The sequence below is a fragment of the Aphelocoma coerulescens genome, chromosome 14 (genome assembly GCF_041296385.1).
Source record: "Aphelocoma coerulescens isolate FSJ_1873_10779 chromosome 14, UR_Acoe_1.0, whole genome shotgun sequence".
NCBI lineage: Eukaryota > Metazoa > Chordata > Aves > Passeriformes > Corvidae > Aphelocoma > Aphelocoma coerulescens.
In genome coordinates this window covers 16,074,245-16,091,660 of record NC_091028.1, presented here as the reverse complement: position 1 = coordinate 16,091,660, position 17,416 = coordinate 16,074,245, and the positions used below count along the sequence as shown (strand labels likewise).

At 45.9% G+C, this 17,416-nt stretch overlaps 1 protein-coding gene across 2 annotated transcripts in view; it reads right to left on the bottom strand.

The window, feature by feature from the left end:
* SMG1 (SMG1 nonsense mediated mRNA decay associated PI3K related kinase) overlaps window positions 1–6,692 on the bottom strand; it is a 60,633-nt gene extending 53,941 nt beyond the window's left edge. For both annotated transcript variants that reach the window (XM_069030347.1, XM_069030348.1), the window contains exon 1: window positions 6,419–6,692. In XM_069030347.1, coding sequence (XP_068886448.1) covers window positions 6,419–6,507 — 89 coding nt within the window. In that variant the 5' untranslated portion in view covers window positions 6,508–6,692. The remainder of the gene's footprint in view (window positions 1–6,418) is intronic.
* Between the last annotated feature and the right edge of the window lie 10,724 nt (window positions 6,693–17,416).

The following is a 17,416-nucleotide window of genomic DNA, read 5'->3' as shown; positions in this document are numbered from 1 at the left end:
GAGGAAGAGCCCAAGACCTGATGGACCTGTGCATTTCCAGCTGCCCAGTGACACACACCACTTCTCAGGTGAGAAGGGAACTCCAGAGCTGTACTGTAGGCTCCTGCAACACCGCTCTGGGGACTTGTGGCATGGGCTCCTCAAGACCTGGGGCTGGGACCCCAGTACCTGTCACCTGCCCCTGTGCTCCCTGAGCCAGGAACCCAGACACCAGGGTGACACAGGGCACTGCTGTGCACACTGCATGCACAGGCAGAGACACTGAATTTCCAAATCCATTTCTGAAAGATACCATTTTTCATGTCAGGAATGTGGTTATGATTTTGAAAGACAGCCCCTCAGATCTCAAAGGCAGGCACCCCGTGTTCAGATACTTGCCAAAGTCTTACAAATAGTTACTTTTTCCGCCTCACTCCAGCCATTCCACCAGGCAATGGGCAGAACAGTACTGCTGGCTACCTCAGCTCACGCCTGCATTTCAGGAAGGCACTGCTCCTGCTCACATATGGGTATTTCCACTTAAAGTGCATTGCACCAAGCAGATGCAGGTTACACAACAGACCTAATGCTCAGCATTATCCTATGTAACAACAAATCTAAGTTACATACACTGACATTGCCACAGACTTAACAAACATCATATACTAATAGAGTCTCAATGTACACTGTTAGCAACAGATAAGCAAAAATAAAAATACCAATGTTGTATTAGACAAAGTTTAAATGGGAAACCGCAAGGATGAACATGACTGTGATTACCTTATACTGTAGCTTCCAAAGCTTATTTGGCACTTCATGAGAGACTATACTGTTTTACTTCCACCTGAAAAGTTCACTGATGGAGACTAAGCAAAGTACTTCAAGAGCTCACGTGAGAGCTTTCATCTGTGTCTGGTTCTGGTGGAAGATCACCCATCACCACCAGCTGGCTGCAGACACTATTTTAGCGATATCATTTAAACAGAAGAGACTGCATTCAGTTTTCTGCAGGGTGATTTTAAACCTGTCTTTGTCCATCAGAAAAAGAAAATAGTTCACCCACCTAAATAAGCAGAAATGGCCACTAGTGTGCCCTCTCTCTGCAAAAAGGCTGCTTATTTTTTCTCCATTGGCATAGAAAAGGAAACTTAAGACTTTTCAAAAATAAGTCTGTTATCTCGTTCCATCAAAAGTAGCAGTATGATTTGACTTGCCAATTTGTCTCACTGAAGAGAGCATGGCTGAGAGCAACTAGTTTAAAAAAGAAAATCTTTACCTAGGAAAAAAAGGAAAACAGATTAATCAAAAATATATTGTTCCTATAGTTATACGGAAACCTTAAGAATTTTTATCCAAGAAACTTGCTACAATCTGGTATACACTGTTATGTGTAGCTTTTTCAGAACAACCCTGACATTATGGACATTATTTGGAGACAAAAATGACTTAATTGTTCTATTTGATTTTATTTCCAAGTAGGGGACCTACATGAAAGATTTCGTCTGAGACAGCTCTACTGTGTGAGCTCTATTATAGTTCAAGTCAGTTGATTTTACTTGCTTATTTGCTCTATTTGACAAGTTTATTTGCTGTAATGCAGATAAATTCTTCATTACTTAAATTCTTTATGAGTAAAATATTTAAAACTTAGAAGAGTCACTGTATCCACTCAACAGCTTCCCACCAAGTTTCTGACTGTTCTGCCACTGGCATGCAGAGCCTCCTTTTACCATGGACTTCTCATCACTTGGTCCACCCTGCCAAGCCAGAGCCTGCTGAGCCCACCCCAAAGCCTACTTCTGCTTCTACTCCCGTGTTGAGAGAATACAACTGGCCATATTTTCTACTCATGAAATAACTAATTAACCATTTTCCTACTGCAATTCTGCAATTTCCACTGCTGGACATCAACCTGCCATCAGAGTCGCATTTCAAATCACCTCTTGATTCTGCATCACTCCCTTCTTAGACAGTAGCTCACCAACTTCATTCTGTTACACAGTGGGCATCAGAAGGGAATGTCAGGGAAAGGTATCACATATACACATCCTCTTCCTTTTCCATAGGTATATTCCAATAGACATTTTGGGGTACAGGATATTATGCTAGTTAAATCCTTGGTCTGATTTAGTATGGCTGTTCTTGCATGGAAAACTATCTGCACTTCAAGTTTCTTCTCCTTCCCACTGACACACTTTCATCTTCTTTCATCTTTCTCACATCTCATTCTCCTGTCTTCACATTAAAAACAAAGGTTTTTACATTACAAATTTCAGCTCCTCCATTTTACCAAAAACCAGAAAACCTCTTTGATTTCACACCTTCCCAACTGTATCAGCATATTTAACACAGATGTGAAGGGAATTATGGCTACGAGTCCAGAACTGAACCCATTCCTGTTCAGCATCTCCCACATGCTGAATCTCCATTGAATCTCTTCTCAAGGTTTCCATTGATGTTTTCACAATGGCACCTCACAACTGATCCTGCATCTCATTCTTTAAGCTGCCTTCAACATCACTACTTTTCTCTCTCCCTCCCTGTCTCAGTCTTTGCTCTCTCCTCTCGCTCAACTACCCCTGAAGAGACAGAGTCTTACCCCCTTTCATCCTACATGACTCAACACTCAGATAATCACAGCAACATCCTCAAACACCTCTGTGTTCCCAACTTTCTGATCCCTCACCTGTGCAAACTAAGGTTTCAGCCTATTTCTAACAAACATTTTACAGGTACCTTGTTGTACATGCAAGCACAGAAGAAACAGAGCCTCTGGCTCAACTTTCCTCCTACACAGCACCCACTACTATCACCTGTTCGTCACTCACTGCATGGACCCAGAATTATGATCAGACAATTTCCACAGTGAGTGCTTGCTTTGTGTAAAAGACATGCCTCTGCCCTTCACAGCCACGTGAAAACACTGTTCTGAACAGCACTTTCCTGGGCCATTTGGTCTATGGGTTTCTTTTCTCCCTGCCAGTATCTCCCAACCTGTCTGTAATTAAAGACAGAGTACTTGTCCTCGGTTACAAACTTCCAGCCAGTATGTTCTCCTGCTTAGGCCACAAGCTACCTGGAAGGAGACCATATTTTACTGTCTTGTCTCATCAAGTCCAGACCCACGAGGACCAGGCAGTAACTTGGTTTGGCAAGCACCATGCTAACAGAAATTAGTAACTCGTAACACTGATTTCCATTGTAGAAGCACACACACCATTTTCATGATTTCAGTTCTAAAACCTAATAGGACACTTCTGGAAATTTGCTCAGATGTGAAAGATCTTGTTTTACACTTTTTCACATCCTCCCCTGCTAACCTACATTTATGCTAGGAGAGACAGAGAGGTCCTGTTAATTAAAATCTTATCTTCCTTTTCATGCTTTCACCTAAGAATGTCATGGTGCACCCTGCACTTGCTAACCTGCTACCCTGCACTCACACTCCTGCATTTCCTCCCAAAGGGCAGTACTGCTTGTTTCAGTACATAATTAGCCCTTAGGACTCTAACAAATTAACTCTGCTCACACACAAGGCCTGCACACTGAAATGATTTTATTTTTTGCCCCAAAAGCTGTAACAGGGAAAATGCAGTGAGATCTGTTAAACAACAAGAAAAGAAAAGAAAGAAGCAAAGGTCTACACAGATGCAAAGATTAGGAGGGGGAACAAGATCTTATCAAGCCTTCTCAAAAAACCCTTCACTGTTCTCTGTCACACACATCCAACATGTATCTACAAAGTTTTTGTGTTGCTATTGAGTCTGGTACACAGCAGAGCACAAACTAATATGCCTCTATATATCAGGACAACTTCTTCCTCTGTAACACACAAACAGCTCTATCTGTACACACATTGTTGGAAAACCAGTCCACGTGCACCTGATGTATGACTGCATTCACACATGCACAAAAAAAAATTCTAATTTCAATTAAAAACTACTTTTCCCTAAAAAAAAAAATCTGTGCTCCAACTCTGAGTTTCACACTATCTTTACCACAGGCCCCAATGCTGATTAGCATTACTAAAAACTGAGAGGAATCCGGACCTACTAATGCAAATGAATCTAGTCATTTTTACACACACAAAAATGTGCATTTGAAAACACAATCCATCTGATGATACACCCATGTATGAGCAGTTCCTTTTTTTGCCTTTAGGAACTTGAAACAACTACAATTACTACAGCTTTCACTACTTTGGTCACGTCCTTCACCTCTTCCACACCCTGCAAGAAAGCATTTACCAGCAATATCACCTGAAGTAAACGAAACAAACAGTCAGCAGAAAATGGAAGGAAAGAATATGTGGGTATGTTTGTGTTGTGAGGTTTGTCCAAGATCGTATTTCAAATTATGAAAGAAACACAGACTGCCAGTTTTACATAACAGATCTTTCAATCATGCATGTGAATCACTTTTAAAAATTAGTTAACACCAAATCAACAAAGACTGATTTAATCTCTGCACTGTCCTTAAATTTGTTGTGTAGACTCACGTTTCGCATCACCAATCTTTTTGAGATGTAAAAAAATTGAGTATTGCACATAGATGAAAATGTGCTGTGTTTGGGACTGTGTGAACACTTCTGATTCCTGGTATCTCCCCCCCCACCCCCATCATTAAAAAAAGTAATATTTAAAGGAAAGGATAAAGTTAAATTCTGAAAAGTGACAGAATAGGTGTAGAGGTGTTGGCTATCTTTTAGCAGAAGCTCTTGACCACACAGTGTGATGGAAACAGAACAAGTCCCTGTGCATGCTGAGGCTCCGTTAGGCTGCCACACTTTCTCTGATGCTCTCAGAGCTTTGGTTCTGCTGGGGCTTTATGGATAATTATTTTAGCAGCCCAGATTACAGCAGCTGCACTTGAGAGCTAAGGAGGCACCAGACTACAGCACAGGGAACACATGTGGAGGTAACTTCTTAAACCAGCCTCATCACCAGGGAAAGCATTTCTGCAGCTACACTCTTACTGTCACCCCTAACACTACAGAGCCTATTGCAGGCAATACTATATGGGATAAAATCAGCTTCCTAACCCTCATAAGATATATTTATATTGTATAGAACTCAGGAAAAATTCATATATCCAACCAGAATGCATTTATAGAAATCATCCACTGCAAAGACACATCCAATTTCTTCCAAGTGAAAAGGTCAAGAGTTGGGGCCCAGAATTACAGACTGCAGCCCAGAAATCTGAAGCAAAGTAGTCAGGAAGGAGTAAGAGACCAGTCTTCTTAATGCTCTCCCAAAGAAATCTAGATGCTCTAAGAAAATGTCACCAATGAGGTTCATAAGCTCTTAAGTGAGGAAAAGATAGTAAATTGACCAAGTATTTCAACTGCAGAAGAAATTAGAATTTAAATAACCATGCCCCACACACCATTAAGAATTGAACAGCCTCTAGCACTGGCCCTAGAGGCTGTGTTGCTAGCTGTTCAAGCAAAAGGAAAACTTCTTTCACAGTAAATGCTGAAGAGACATTTGTGTTTCTTAGGGTCTACCTTCACATCCACCCAATTTTTCTAGTCCAAACTGCATGAGACTAGAACCATCATCTGTCCCATGCCACTCTGTTCTCTACTGGAAACTCTGTAAGTAGAATCCCATGTTGTGTTAAACTCTCAAAAACACTAAAAAAAAACCTCAAATCCACATGTTAAAAAAAAATAAGAAACACCAAATTTACTCAGTATTTCTACATTACAATTTTGACTCTTAAAACAGCAAGGCTGAGCAGTAGAGCAAATACATTGGCACGAGATACATTAGAAATAATTAAGCCCTGAAATACACTCTATATCTAAGTAAAGAAGCAAACAGGCTTTGAATTTTACTTAAAAGTGCCAGGTGTAAACACACCTAAAGCCTTACAACACATTTTAAGTAGGCTGTGGCGAGAGCTTATACAGATCAACTATTCTCCCCAGATTAAAAAACAAAACAAAATAAACCCATGTAGTATGTTGCCAACCCTCAAAAGACTACGAGTACTCCGGCAGCCTCAGTGCTTTCCTGGCTGTGTTCCAGCCGAAAAACAGGCTGAAAATACGGGACCCGAGCCCACCCCCGCTCCCCCGCCACCGCAGCCCCCGGCCCACCCCACGGCCGCCAGGGAGGGACGCGCTGCCCGCAGCCCCACGCCGGCCACCGGCCGCACACGTTACAGGCCACGGAGCGGGGGCTCCGGGGGAGGACGGCGCGCTCCCACCCCGCCGAGCGCCGGCAGCCGCGGCCCCGTCCCACCTCCCGCCGCCGGCAGCCGCGGCCCCGTCCCGCCGCTGGGCCCGCCCGCCCTCCCGCGCTAGGCCCGGCCGCCAGGAAGTGGCTCCGCCGCCGCCCCGCTCCCCCAGGCCCGGCGGTGGGGCCCGGCCGAGCCGCCCGCCCCGCTCTCGCAGCCCCGACCCCGCGCCCCCGGCCCCAGCCCTGCCCACCTGGGTTGCCAGTCATTCCAGCCCCGCGGGTGGTAGTGCTGCCTGCTGCCGGTGCCGCTCAGCCGAGACCCCGGGGCTCTGCGGCTCATTACCTTGCCCGAGACGGCATGGCCGGCCGGGCAGCGGCGCGGGACAGGGCGGAGGAGCAGCAGAGGAGCAGGAGGACGCGGGGGGAGAGGCGCGGGCGGCGGCTCCTCACTCGCGCTCCGCAGGCGGTGCTGCTGTCTCACAGCGCAGGGAGGGGACGCGGCCGCCGCGGCTGCTCCGGCTGCTGCCCGGGCGCGCAGCACGCCGGGATGGCGGACATGAGCCGCCCGCCCCTCCGCGGGGCACGCCGGGAGGGCGGGCACGGGGCGCGGGGGCGGCGGTTCCGCCCCCGGGGCCGCCGGACGGGATCCCTGCCGGGGGGTCCCCGCTGCTCTGCTCCCGCGCCTCTCCCGGGTGGCTGGCGCCGGCACTGCCCCGGGCGATGAGAGGGGTCTCAGGCCCTGCGGTGCGTCGGTGGCAGCCCCTCAGCTGCGAGGGGAGTCCGTGCGGCAGGGCAGCCGGGGCATCCCAGCGCCACCAGCGTGAAGGGATCACGGAATCACTGAGGTTGGAAAAGACCTCTGAGATCATCGAATCCAACCTCTGTCCGAACATCACCACGTCAACTGTACCATGGCACTGAGTGCCACGTCCAGTCTTTCCTTACACATCTCCGGGGACGGTGACTCCACCACCTCCCTAAATTGCCCGTTTCAATGCCTAATCTTTCCTGTGAACGTCTTCCTAATACCCAACCTAAACATTCCCTGGGCAGAGCTTAAGACTTTGTCGTCCCATCCTGAGGATAAGGGTGTCTCGGGCCCCGAGGGCACCCTGAGGAGCCCCGGGGTGCCCGGGACGTGGCGGGAGGCGGCGGCTCCCAGTCCGCAGCGGTGAGGGGAGCAGAGGATCCCAGACCCGGCGGCCTGAGGGGAGCCCCGGCCCCCGGCTCTGAGGGGAGCCCCGGCCCCCGGCGGCCTGAGGGGAGCCCCGGCCCCCGGCTCTGAGGGGAGCCTGAGGCCCTTGAGCCCCGGGAGGAGCCGGGGCTGACAGGACCTGAGCGGGGCTGCAGGGGGGAGCTCTGCCCTGCTGCCGTGTCCCTCTGCGCGGGTCTGTGCTGCCCCGCGCCTCGCTGGAGTCTGCGGGGAGCTGTGTCCCTCCGAATGGATCCGATCCCCATCCCCACGCTTCTCCCCACTAGGACATGTCGCCCGTGTATGAGTGACGGGGGGTCTGATGTTCAGCAGCCATCAGCAGAAAGCTGACCAGGCTCACATTAAATACTAACTGAACCCCTAAGGCTTCTCTGTCATCCTCACAGGAAGCTTCTAAAATGCATTTCAAAAACAAAATAGTGTCTTTCTAAGCCTGGATACGTTTCCATGAATATATGTTTATAACACATGTAAAGCTGTCTCTGCAGCTGCTGGAAGGGCATTTGGTGCCCAGTGTGGGTAAAGCCTGTGTGTTACCAGGAAGGCAGATAAATCTGAAAGAAAAAAAGTCTCCTCCATTTGGTAGGTATTCTACGGACATTTCCCCAAAAAAGGTGTGTACACTGTCTCTGGCATATTTTTATTTCTCCTGCAAGACCTCAAAACTTACATTATCTGATTTGATAAATCCAATTCCTGACAGCAGAATATTCCTTAGTTATGAAAAACCATAACACTTTGGTCAGATATTCAGCAAAGAGAAGTGAGGAGTCAAAATCTTTTTTTCACTGCGGTATGCGACTCTTGAGACCACTGCAAGACCTGAAGAGTCTTCTGAAATTCTCCTGTGCCTATTTCCATATTAGAAATCCTCCTAATATGCCACAGTTCTGTTGGAGACTTCAGTCAGACAGATGGCATACTGCCGCCTCCCTTGGACTCCGCTGGGCAGCCCTCATCCTGCTGATACAGTCCTATTGGCTTGCAGTCAGTAAGCAATGCCTGCAAGACATGGAGATTTTAAAATCAATTTCAGGACAAAAATTTTAAAAAAATTATATCACAAGGCTTCATCACAATAAAATGCCACTTTCATGGAATGACCCCGTGCCCATCAGTTTTGAGTTTCAACTGACGTACATTTGCTTATCTTAAGTGAATTAGTTTTGTGAAACCAATCAATTCCATGAGCCATGACAGATTTTTTTTCCATCCTTTATAATTGAGATGGACATCCAGAATTATACAATATGCCACAAAATTATTTTCTGTAAGTATAGCAACAATACCTGCTGCAAATTTGCTGACCCTTCCCAATTAAGCCAAGCAGATCCTGTGCCCCAGTGGTGGGGCAGATGCAGCAGGTGATTCTCTTTGTTTCATTACTGAGTAGCATGACAGTGGTAACAACATGAATCACTCGAAGCACAAGGCAATAGTAGCAATGAATTTTCAACTACATTTCAGATTAATTTAGCAAGGGGAGGCAAGAAAGCAACCTGGATACTATGACCAACAGCTGCCTGCATACACCAAGAGTTTAAGAACCACTGATTCAGTGGAGTAAATTTTGTATCAAAAATCCTGCTTTCTAGTGGTGAATTTGCTGCAGTCTGTGTGGTCTACTGCAGATCCCTCTTCAGAGTGCAGTTGTCTCCACTTGTAAAGTGGATCAGTGATGCTCAGCTTTCTAAACTGTTGTTGTGCACAGCCTTAAAATTGTAAAATCTTATATAGCTGCCAAAATAAAAGATATTCTAGATTTGTTTCTACAAGGATGATTATATTGTGAAATTTGAAAGGTATTACAGATATGAGTTAAAGCTCATCAAGATTTGTGAGATAGAGTACTAATTATTCCTATAGCATTTTCTCAGTAGCAGATTTTAATCAGCCAAAGATGGATAAGGCTATTCAGATATCACACTAGCCATTAAGAAGCCCAGGGAAGCTGAGGCCAGGATTTTCAAAACTGTCTTCTAAATTTCAGTCCTCAAGTTTGGAACTTGGATACTGGGTAGCCAGCACAGACATCAGTTGGAGCTGTACATTCTTAAGTCTTGCTAAAAAATAAAGTGTTTAAATCTGGACCCTCTCAAAATAAAAATATATGTACTTAAAAGATCTGCCTTAAATTTCAGAAAGAGTCAATGACACTTGTGGAGATACGTGCCCTGTCTCACTCCTGGGTGTATGCTCAGTCCACTCCATCAAACTTCCCACATCCATCCTAATACACAACTCTGGAGTGACAGACACTATGAACCATACTTTTCCTGCTTTGTAATTCATGCTAATGATTTCTCAATTTAATATATCAAAGAAAGCTGCATTAATCTGAGTGTTATTTTTAGTGGAATGGAGTGCAGATTGTATATATTTAATGTGCTGAAATAGGGTGGTAAGCACCATATTGCGTCTTTTACCCCTCGCTATTTTATTTCCTTACTAAGCAATATGTCTGGGGAAACCAGCATGTGCTGGGGATTGCAAGTCACTCCTGGCCCTTGGCTCCCTCTGATCCATAACAAAGCTACAGATTGAGAGAAAAACAATCACCAACCATGAGAGGGAAAGAGATGCTATTTCCTCTTGTGGAAATAGGACAGAAGCCAAGGAGCAAAACATTCTTTAACTAGAGCAGAGAAGTACCAGTCACCAAGATCCTGTAGTCTATTTCAGATGGATGCCTCTTAAAAATCATAAAGGATTCTTAGAAGAGTTACTCCTTGTACCTGCCAATTCTACTGTTTTGATGGCAGAATCCAGTTTCTACCAATAACCAACCAAATTTTCAGTTGAATGGTCCCACACAATTTCTGGGCATAGCAGCCTCAAAGCACATGTGATGTGTGGCCCATCTGTGCGGGCGTTGGGAGCACGGGGTGCCCAGAACACGCTGTACTGGTGTGGGGAGGGCAGGGTGCCCAGAACACGCTGTACTGGTGTTGGGAGCACGGGGTGCCCAGAACACGCTGTACTGGTGTTGGCAGTGCGGGGTGCCCAGAACACGCTGTACTGGTGTTGGGAGAGCGGGGTGCCCAGAACACGCTGTACTGGTGTTGGGAGCGCGGGGTGCCCAGAACACGCTGTACTGGTGTTGGCAGTGCGGGGTGCCCAGAACACGCTGTACTGGTGTTGGGAGAGCGGGGTGCCCAGAACACGCTGTACTGGTGTTGGGAGCACGGGGTGCCCAGAACACGCTGTACTGGTGTTGGGAGGGCAGGGTGCCCAGAACACGCTGTACTGGTGTTGGGAGCACGGGGTGCCCAGAACACGCTGTACTGGTGTTGGGAGCACGGGGTGCCCAGAACACGCTGTACTGGTGTTGGGAGCGCGGGGTGCCCAGAACACGCTGTACTGGTGTTGGGAGGGCAGGGTGCCCAGAACACGCTGTACTGGTGTTGGCAGTGCGGGGTGCCCAGAACACGCTGTACTGGTGTTGGGAGCACGGGGTGCCCAGAACACGCTGTACTGGTGTTGGCAGTGCGGGGTGCCCAGAACACGCTGTACTGGTGTTGGGAGCACGGGGTGCCCAGAACACGCTGTACTGGTGTTGGGAGGGCAGGGTGCCCAGAACACGCTGTACTGGTGTTGGGAGCACGGGGTGCCCAGAACACGCTGTGCTGGTGTTGGGAGCACGGGGTGCCCAGAACACGCTGTACTGGTGTTGGGAGGGCAGGGTGCCCAGAACACGCTGTACTGGTGTTGGGAGCACGGGGTGCCCAGAACACGCTGTGCTGGTGTTGGGAGCACGGGGTGCCCAGAACACGCTGTACTGGTGTTGGGAGGGCAGGGTGCCCAGAACACGCTGTGCTGGCAGTGCAGGCACAGCCGCCGGCGGGCACAGGAGATCCCCGGGGCTCCCACCGTGTCCTTCATGAGAAACGTGGGCAGCTACAAGGACCTGGGGAGGCCGCACTGCCCAGCAGTCTATCGTGCTGTATCATACCTGTCCATCATCTCTCTATGATACTGTCTATCAAGTGCTGCAGCCCCTGTTGATGCCTACCTTGTCTCATCCCAAACTGGATTTTTTCCTTATCCTATGAGGAGTATTAATACAGAAATCCAATGTACAAATAATCCTAATAACTGCATATCGAACCATTAGTTCACCACCAGTTTTGTGTTGAAAATTATTTTAGCGTAAAAAGGTTTTGGAATTCCAATTTGAATGTTACCAGAAATCATCTTTTTACCTTCTTTTCTTTGCATAAAAGACTAAGGAAAACATTATTTTTTTTTTCTGGGTATTTATATAGCCACTTTGAATTTAAGTGGGATAGCACATGCCACCATCTGCTCCATTTCCTCAAGGTCTTTTAGAGGATATCTTTTCCTGAACAGTATTCCTCTACAACAGTGCAACAAATACAAGGCATTAAATTTTTCAGAACCTGCATCTTTGCTCTCCTGCATTTCCTTATGATTATTACATCTTTTAAGGCATTTTACATCTCCTAGGTAAGTAGCATTATGTACAGTATTTGAGTAAATATCTGAGTTCCTGTCACAGACATCATCCTGTCATAGATTTATTGCATCGTGGGCTACATTAGTCCTTGTTTGTGTGTACAAGCTGTTTCTTCACATTCTGTTTATTAACAGTATGTTTTTCTGTTTATTAAGAGCATGCTTCCTTAAATGTCTTAGACATCATTTACATATTACCAGCAACAGTCATACATAACGTACAAACCGAGCACTTCCATTTAAGTGACAGGTTTCTAAACAAGTAGTTGTTGCAGTAACTTTGACCTGACAAATACATAACCCAAACCAAAGTTTCAGGCCTTTAAATATTTAGGCCCTGAAAGTCCAAGGAAAAATAGTAGGAGAGTATTTTTTTTTTTTGTCAATACAAGCAGCCATATTATATCTGTTAAATTTCAGCCAAGGTAAAAATGGTGAGATAGCCCAAAGCAATAGTTTCCACGCTGGTTTCAGGAGAGTGGGAACTGCAGCAATCCTTGTCTGAGTTTTGGAATCCACACAGAACTCCTTAGAGGAAAGTCACAGTCTGCCTGCAGTGTGTTACGTAGTTAAATTGACAGCATGGTAACAACTCGGTTACAAAAAATCATCTCCAAAAATCAAACTTCATGGAACAGCTGAATGTCTGATGTGTAGACAGTGCTGGCTGAGAATCAAGTGTGCTTTTACTCACGCTGACTGAAAGGTGCTCCATGAGCAGCAGCTCCCTCTCCTCTGCTCAGTGAGACAGCGCCGTGCCCCACGTCCTGCCTGAGATGTTCTGTCACCTGCAAGCCGGGCAGCGTGGCTGCACATCAGTTCATGTTGCTGCAAGAGTTGGCTGTTCAGGCAGCTGTGAGGAGATTTGTGCTGCTTGCATTATTCCTGAGAGCCTGGGCAGAAGCCTGAGAAGCACTGCATCCTGCAAGAGGGAAAAGCTGAATCGGGACTCACGAGCAATTGCACATTATGAAATGCTGCACAGAGCTGGAGCAGAGCTGGCGTGCGCTGTACTGCACTGCAGAGAAAGGCAGAGTTGCAGCAAGAAGCAGTTATAATCTCACCGTGGATGCCGACAGCACAAGACTATTATACTCTGAAGCCCTTTTAAAAAATTAATGGTGTACTTGATGCTTCATCTTTCTGGTGAATCTGAGAATTTCCACCTGTTAAAATAACTGCTCTCACACATAAATTTTCATGCTCTGCAGACCCAAGTTTATGTCATGTTTGATGAAAGGGTAATTTGAAAGAGGCTTCCAGGAAAGTATCAAGCCTTTAAGGCATAATAAGCCCAGGGAAATTTGTTTGAATGGTGTAATGAATCCAACTTGTTAATTTAGCTCAGTTTGGTGCTTATACTGATAGTGGAGTGCTATGAAAAGGAAAAGAAAAATTGGTCTAAGAGGTACGGTACAAATACAAGTGAAACATACACTAAACTCCCCCAAGGTATTTATCCTTTAATCTTCTCTAATTTTAATTGCTTTTTCTAGGCTTATTTTCCTACCTGTTTTTTAATGTGTTCCAGATCTCAACATTACCAAGTCCTTATCTCTCCATCTTTCCTTGAAGCCTCTGGAAAAGACTTTGATGAGATCAGTAGAGATGTCACTTGAGTCATACTTCGTGAGATAGCTCAATAACCACCCTTTATGAGAAAAAACATAGTATCAGAGCACGAAAGAGAGGAGCCATGAGTCCAGAAAGAATGATTTAAACAGCAGGTCCAAATCTCTGAGAGTTTAGTGCTCTGACCCAGACAGTGTTCCATGGGACTAATATTAAGTGTGACGTACAACCAGATTATCTGTCGGTTCTGCACGTTTCTCAAGTGCCACTCAGGTTTTCTCACAGCCCTTCTGAAGGTCATTTTTGTGGAAACTCACAAGTTGGGGTGCCCAACCACAAAGCTGGCAATGGGACCAAAAGTAATTCCTAGAGGACTCATGACTCATCTGCTGACCAAGGCACCATGTCATCTCTGCTTTCATAAGAGACCAGCTAAAAACACAACATCTTTCACATCTCTGGATGTTCGTGTGATAATGTGCTAACAGGAGGGGAAAACACTCATCAGCAGAAAATAAATCGAGTTGGATAGACTTGTGGCATGTGGATAAAGCCGGAGTAAAGACAGGGAGAAACAGCAGTTTCTCTGGTTCTTCTGCAACCAGGGCGCTGCAGACGATGGGCATCCCTGTGACAGCGGTCACTGGCACTATCTAGAGCAAACCCAGGAGGCTTCAAAGTCTCCACAGGGGAAATCGAGGCCCCAGGCACTACTTGGTTGAAATCTCACCTGCATAGTTGTTATTGCATGTTATTTTTGCGAGAAAGGCTGTGTCCATGTCTGAATAATGATACAATTCAGTCTGAATCAAAGGAGGATAGATTGTCTTTTACTGCCAGATACATTCAGTGCAAGGACTCAGTATTCATTTGAGCCTATGAAAAGCTTGGTGTGGGAGATCTGTCTAGCATCATGTAAAAGAGAATCTGATTTCCCAAATAACACATATGCATTGTAACCACCAAATCATCTTCCCGTAGTGCCCTGTATAAAGCACTACAATTTACAGCTTCTCTAACAACAGCCTTACAAACCACAGCTTCCTTCAAAAGCAGCTTTGAGTCATCTCCAGGCCAGGGTGAAAAAATAGCATATGGCTTTGTGCATGAAGAGCCCACATTATTCCCAGTCAACCTCATTTCTGACTTTTTCTCCAATCTTCAAGTTTTGCTTCTTTCAGCCCTCATAAAATTCTCTTAATTCAATTTTTGCACGTTTACAGAAAAAACTCCAAAGCTTTACTCAGAAATAAACAAAAGAAAGACAGCAGATCTCATCAAGACCTATTGACATGTTCTTTCAATTTTTTGTCATACTTCTTAGTCCCCGGTACTTGTGATTTCTCACACAAAAACATGTTATTCTATAAACTGCTGTATATCTTAAAGCTTTCTAGGCAGAAATTACATTTTTCCTTATGCTTAGAATAGTCAGACCTTGATCAGGTTGGCATCTTGAAGCATAACATAATATTGTCTAATAATTCCGCTATAGAAGACAGCTTCATCATCTGAAGCACAATCAGGCTTTAAACAGAGCACATCTCTCTCCTTCTCTTTCTCATTGTTTTCCTAGACCACATTTATGCTACACTTTTTCCCAGTTCCCTGTAGCACCGCCGTCCTCCTTACCCACAGCTTGTGCAGCCAGTGCACACAGAGCATTACAGCCCTGTTAACAAACATGATCAGCCTTTCCTTCAGCTAGAAATGTTACATAAACTTGCTGGTTTCTTTCACATAAGTTCCTTTAAATTCTTATTTGAGATATTAATTAGGTTGTTTTCAACATATGGTTTCCAATTATTTGGTTCTTTCAGTTCCTTGAACTTGTTGTTCTGCAGTCTTAGAGATATGGCGATCATTCAGAATGAATAAAATTAACCTTGCAATAATCGCTTGCACAAAGATAGTGCTTCATCATGGTGCTTTTTCTTGTTATTTCTGTTCACTGAATATAAAAACAGTCGATGTTTTGTTCTCTCAGCTCATTCATTCAGATGTTTTTGTAAAACACTGACACTAGAAGCTGCCCTGCATTTATTCCATGTCTGATGTGCCATTAGTTAAACACCTACTCTCCAGATAAATGGAATTTAGCTCCAAGCATGCAGACCCAGTCCACCAACCCCTTAATGACATGTTTGCAAAATCCATAAATCCTGGCTGTAAGCTTGCACCAACACACAGCTGAAGGACAAGCCAAGCCTTTAAACACCCAGAAGAAAACCCATGATGAGACAAAAAAGTGACTCTGAGAAATGTAGCCACATGAACCAGAGCTGCACATGGAATGCTGTTTGGGCATAGGTACCCCTATGGAATGCAATCCCATGTGTGGTGTGTACATACACACATTTCTATGGATACTACCCGGATCAACATAATCGACTTCCTTCAGATCTGGGATCCAAGCTGAAAACAAAAGTCTAAGTTTGAGTGAAATGTATCCTATACCTTTTGAACTTCACAAGATTAAAAATGGCACTGAAGCAAATTCCAAAGCAGCCCCTCACTGCTGAGAGACTGAAATGAACTGCTCCGGGTAGATTTCTAATGCATTTCCCTCCTCTTTCCCATCTCCGCTGCCTGTGAGTGTGTTGGCTGCAGCGTGCTGGCTCTGTAATGCAGAGGGGGATTTTGGGGTGCACATCCTACACGAGCCCAGCTCTGGGCTGTGCTGAGCCAGCCACAGTGCAGCACATGGAAACAGCCCAATACATGTCAGGGAGATGCACATCAGCACTTTAAAGCAATTTCACATGCAGCCAGCTGATTTTATAAATCAGTGAATAGAGAGTGATTTGCGTAAGTGACAGTGTATGTGTGAATCTTTTGGGTTTCCCAAACCCTACTTCATTAGAAATCACATGCCTTAGTAAAATATGTAAATTCGTACATTTTTGTAAAATTACTGAATTGATTAATGACTTCATTTTATTTATATATTTATATTCTATTAGCTGGGTTCACCTGTTCCTAGTACCTGTTGAATATTTATGGTTCTGTGTAGCACTAACAGGGAGATTTGGAGAGTGTCTGGCTACTTACAGATTTCTGGGTACAATGGACTCTGCCTTACACAGGGAGGGTAACAGAGTCACTGTCGCAGCCTCAGAGCCCTGCTGTGGCCTTTAGGCCCAGTAGCCAAATGACAGTATATGTGCTCCTGAGGTACTGCAGGGCATAGGCTGACATATTAATGCAAACTGGAATTGAGGATTATACTAATATGTCAGATTGTGCACTGGAGTGGGGAAACGGGGCAGGGAGCTGGGAGCTTCAGCCTCAGCTGCCATCTCAGCATGACCCACAGAGCTATAATTCCCACCTTGAACATGGGACTTGATTATTTTATAGGCTGTCCTATTTACTCTTGCCTGCTTACTTGCATCTACTTCAGAAAGGATCTTCCCATGGTATTAAGCCCCTGTTGGACCATTTTGCGAGGATTGTTCTCCCTTGTGTCTCAGAAGGAAGATGCTCTGGTGTGCTCAAACCCACTGCTGCAGGCCCTTCAGCCCAGCAGTGCCTGCTTTCCTGTGCAGCAGCTGATGTAAATCCCAAGAGATAACTGCTCTTATGTCTTGGTTTTCTCAGTAAAGCCTGCACTTCTGTGCTGGCCAAAGTGGTTTGAGTGCACACACCTGGGTTCCTCCAGGCTGCTGCTGCCACTTCTACTGCTGGGCTGCTGCTGTCTCCAGTGCAGCTTCCCCACAGCTGTCTGGGAGCCAGAGAGCCACGGCTTGACTGACACGAACTCGGGTGCTGCCCTGGGGGGTGCAGCCCATCTGCAGCTTCAGGAGGCTGACAGCCCTTGCAGCTGATGAAACCAAGCAGTGGATCCTCCCTGTCACTGCTTCCCTGCACCCTGCTAGCCCTGCTGCGCTGTTCCCTCTCTCCTGCCCTGCACCAGAGGCCAGCAGAGTGGTTCTGTTTCCCTCTCCTATGCACAACTGGAGTTAGGCATTCTTTTCTCGGTTTCACC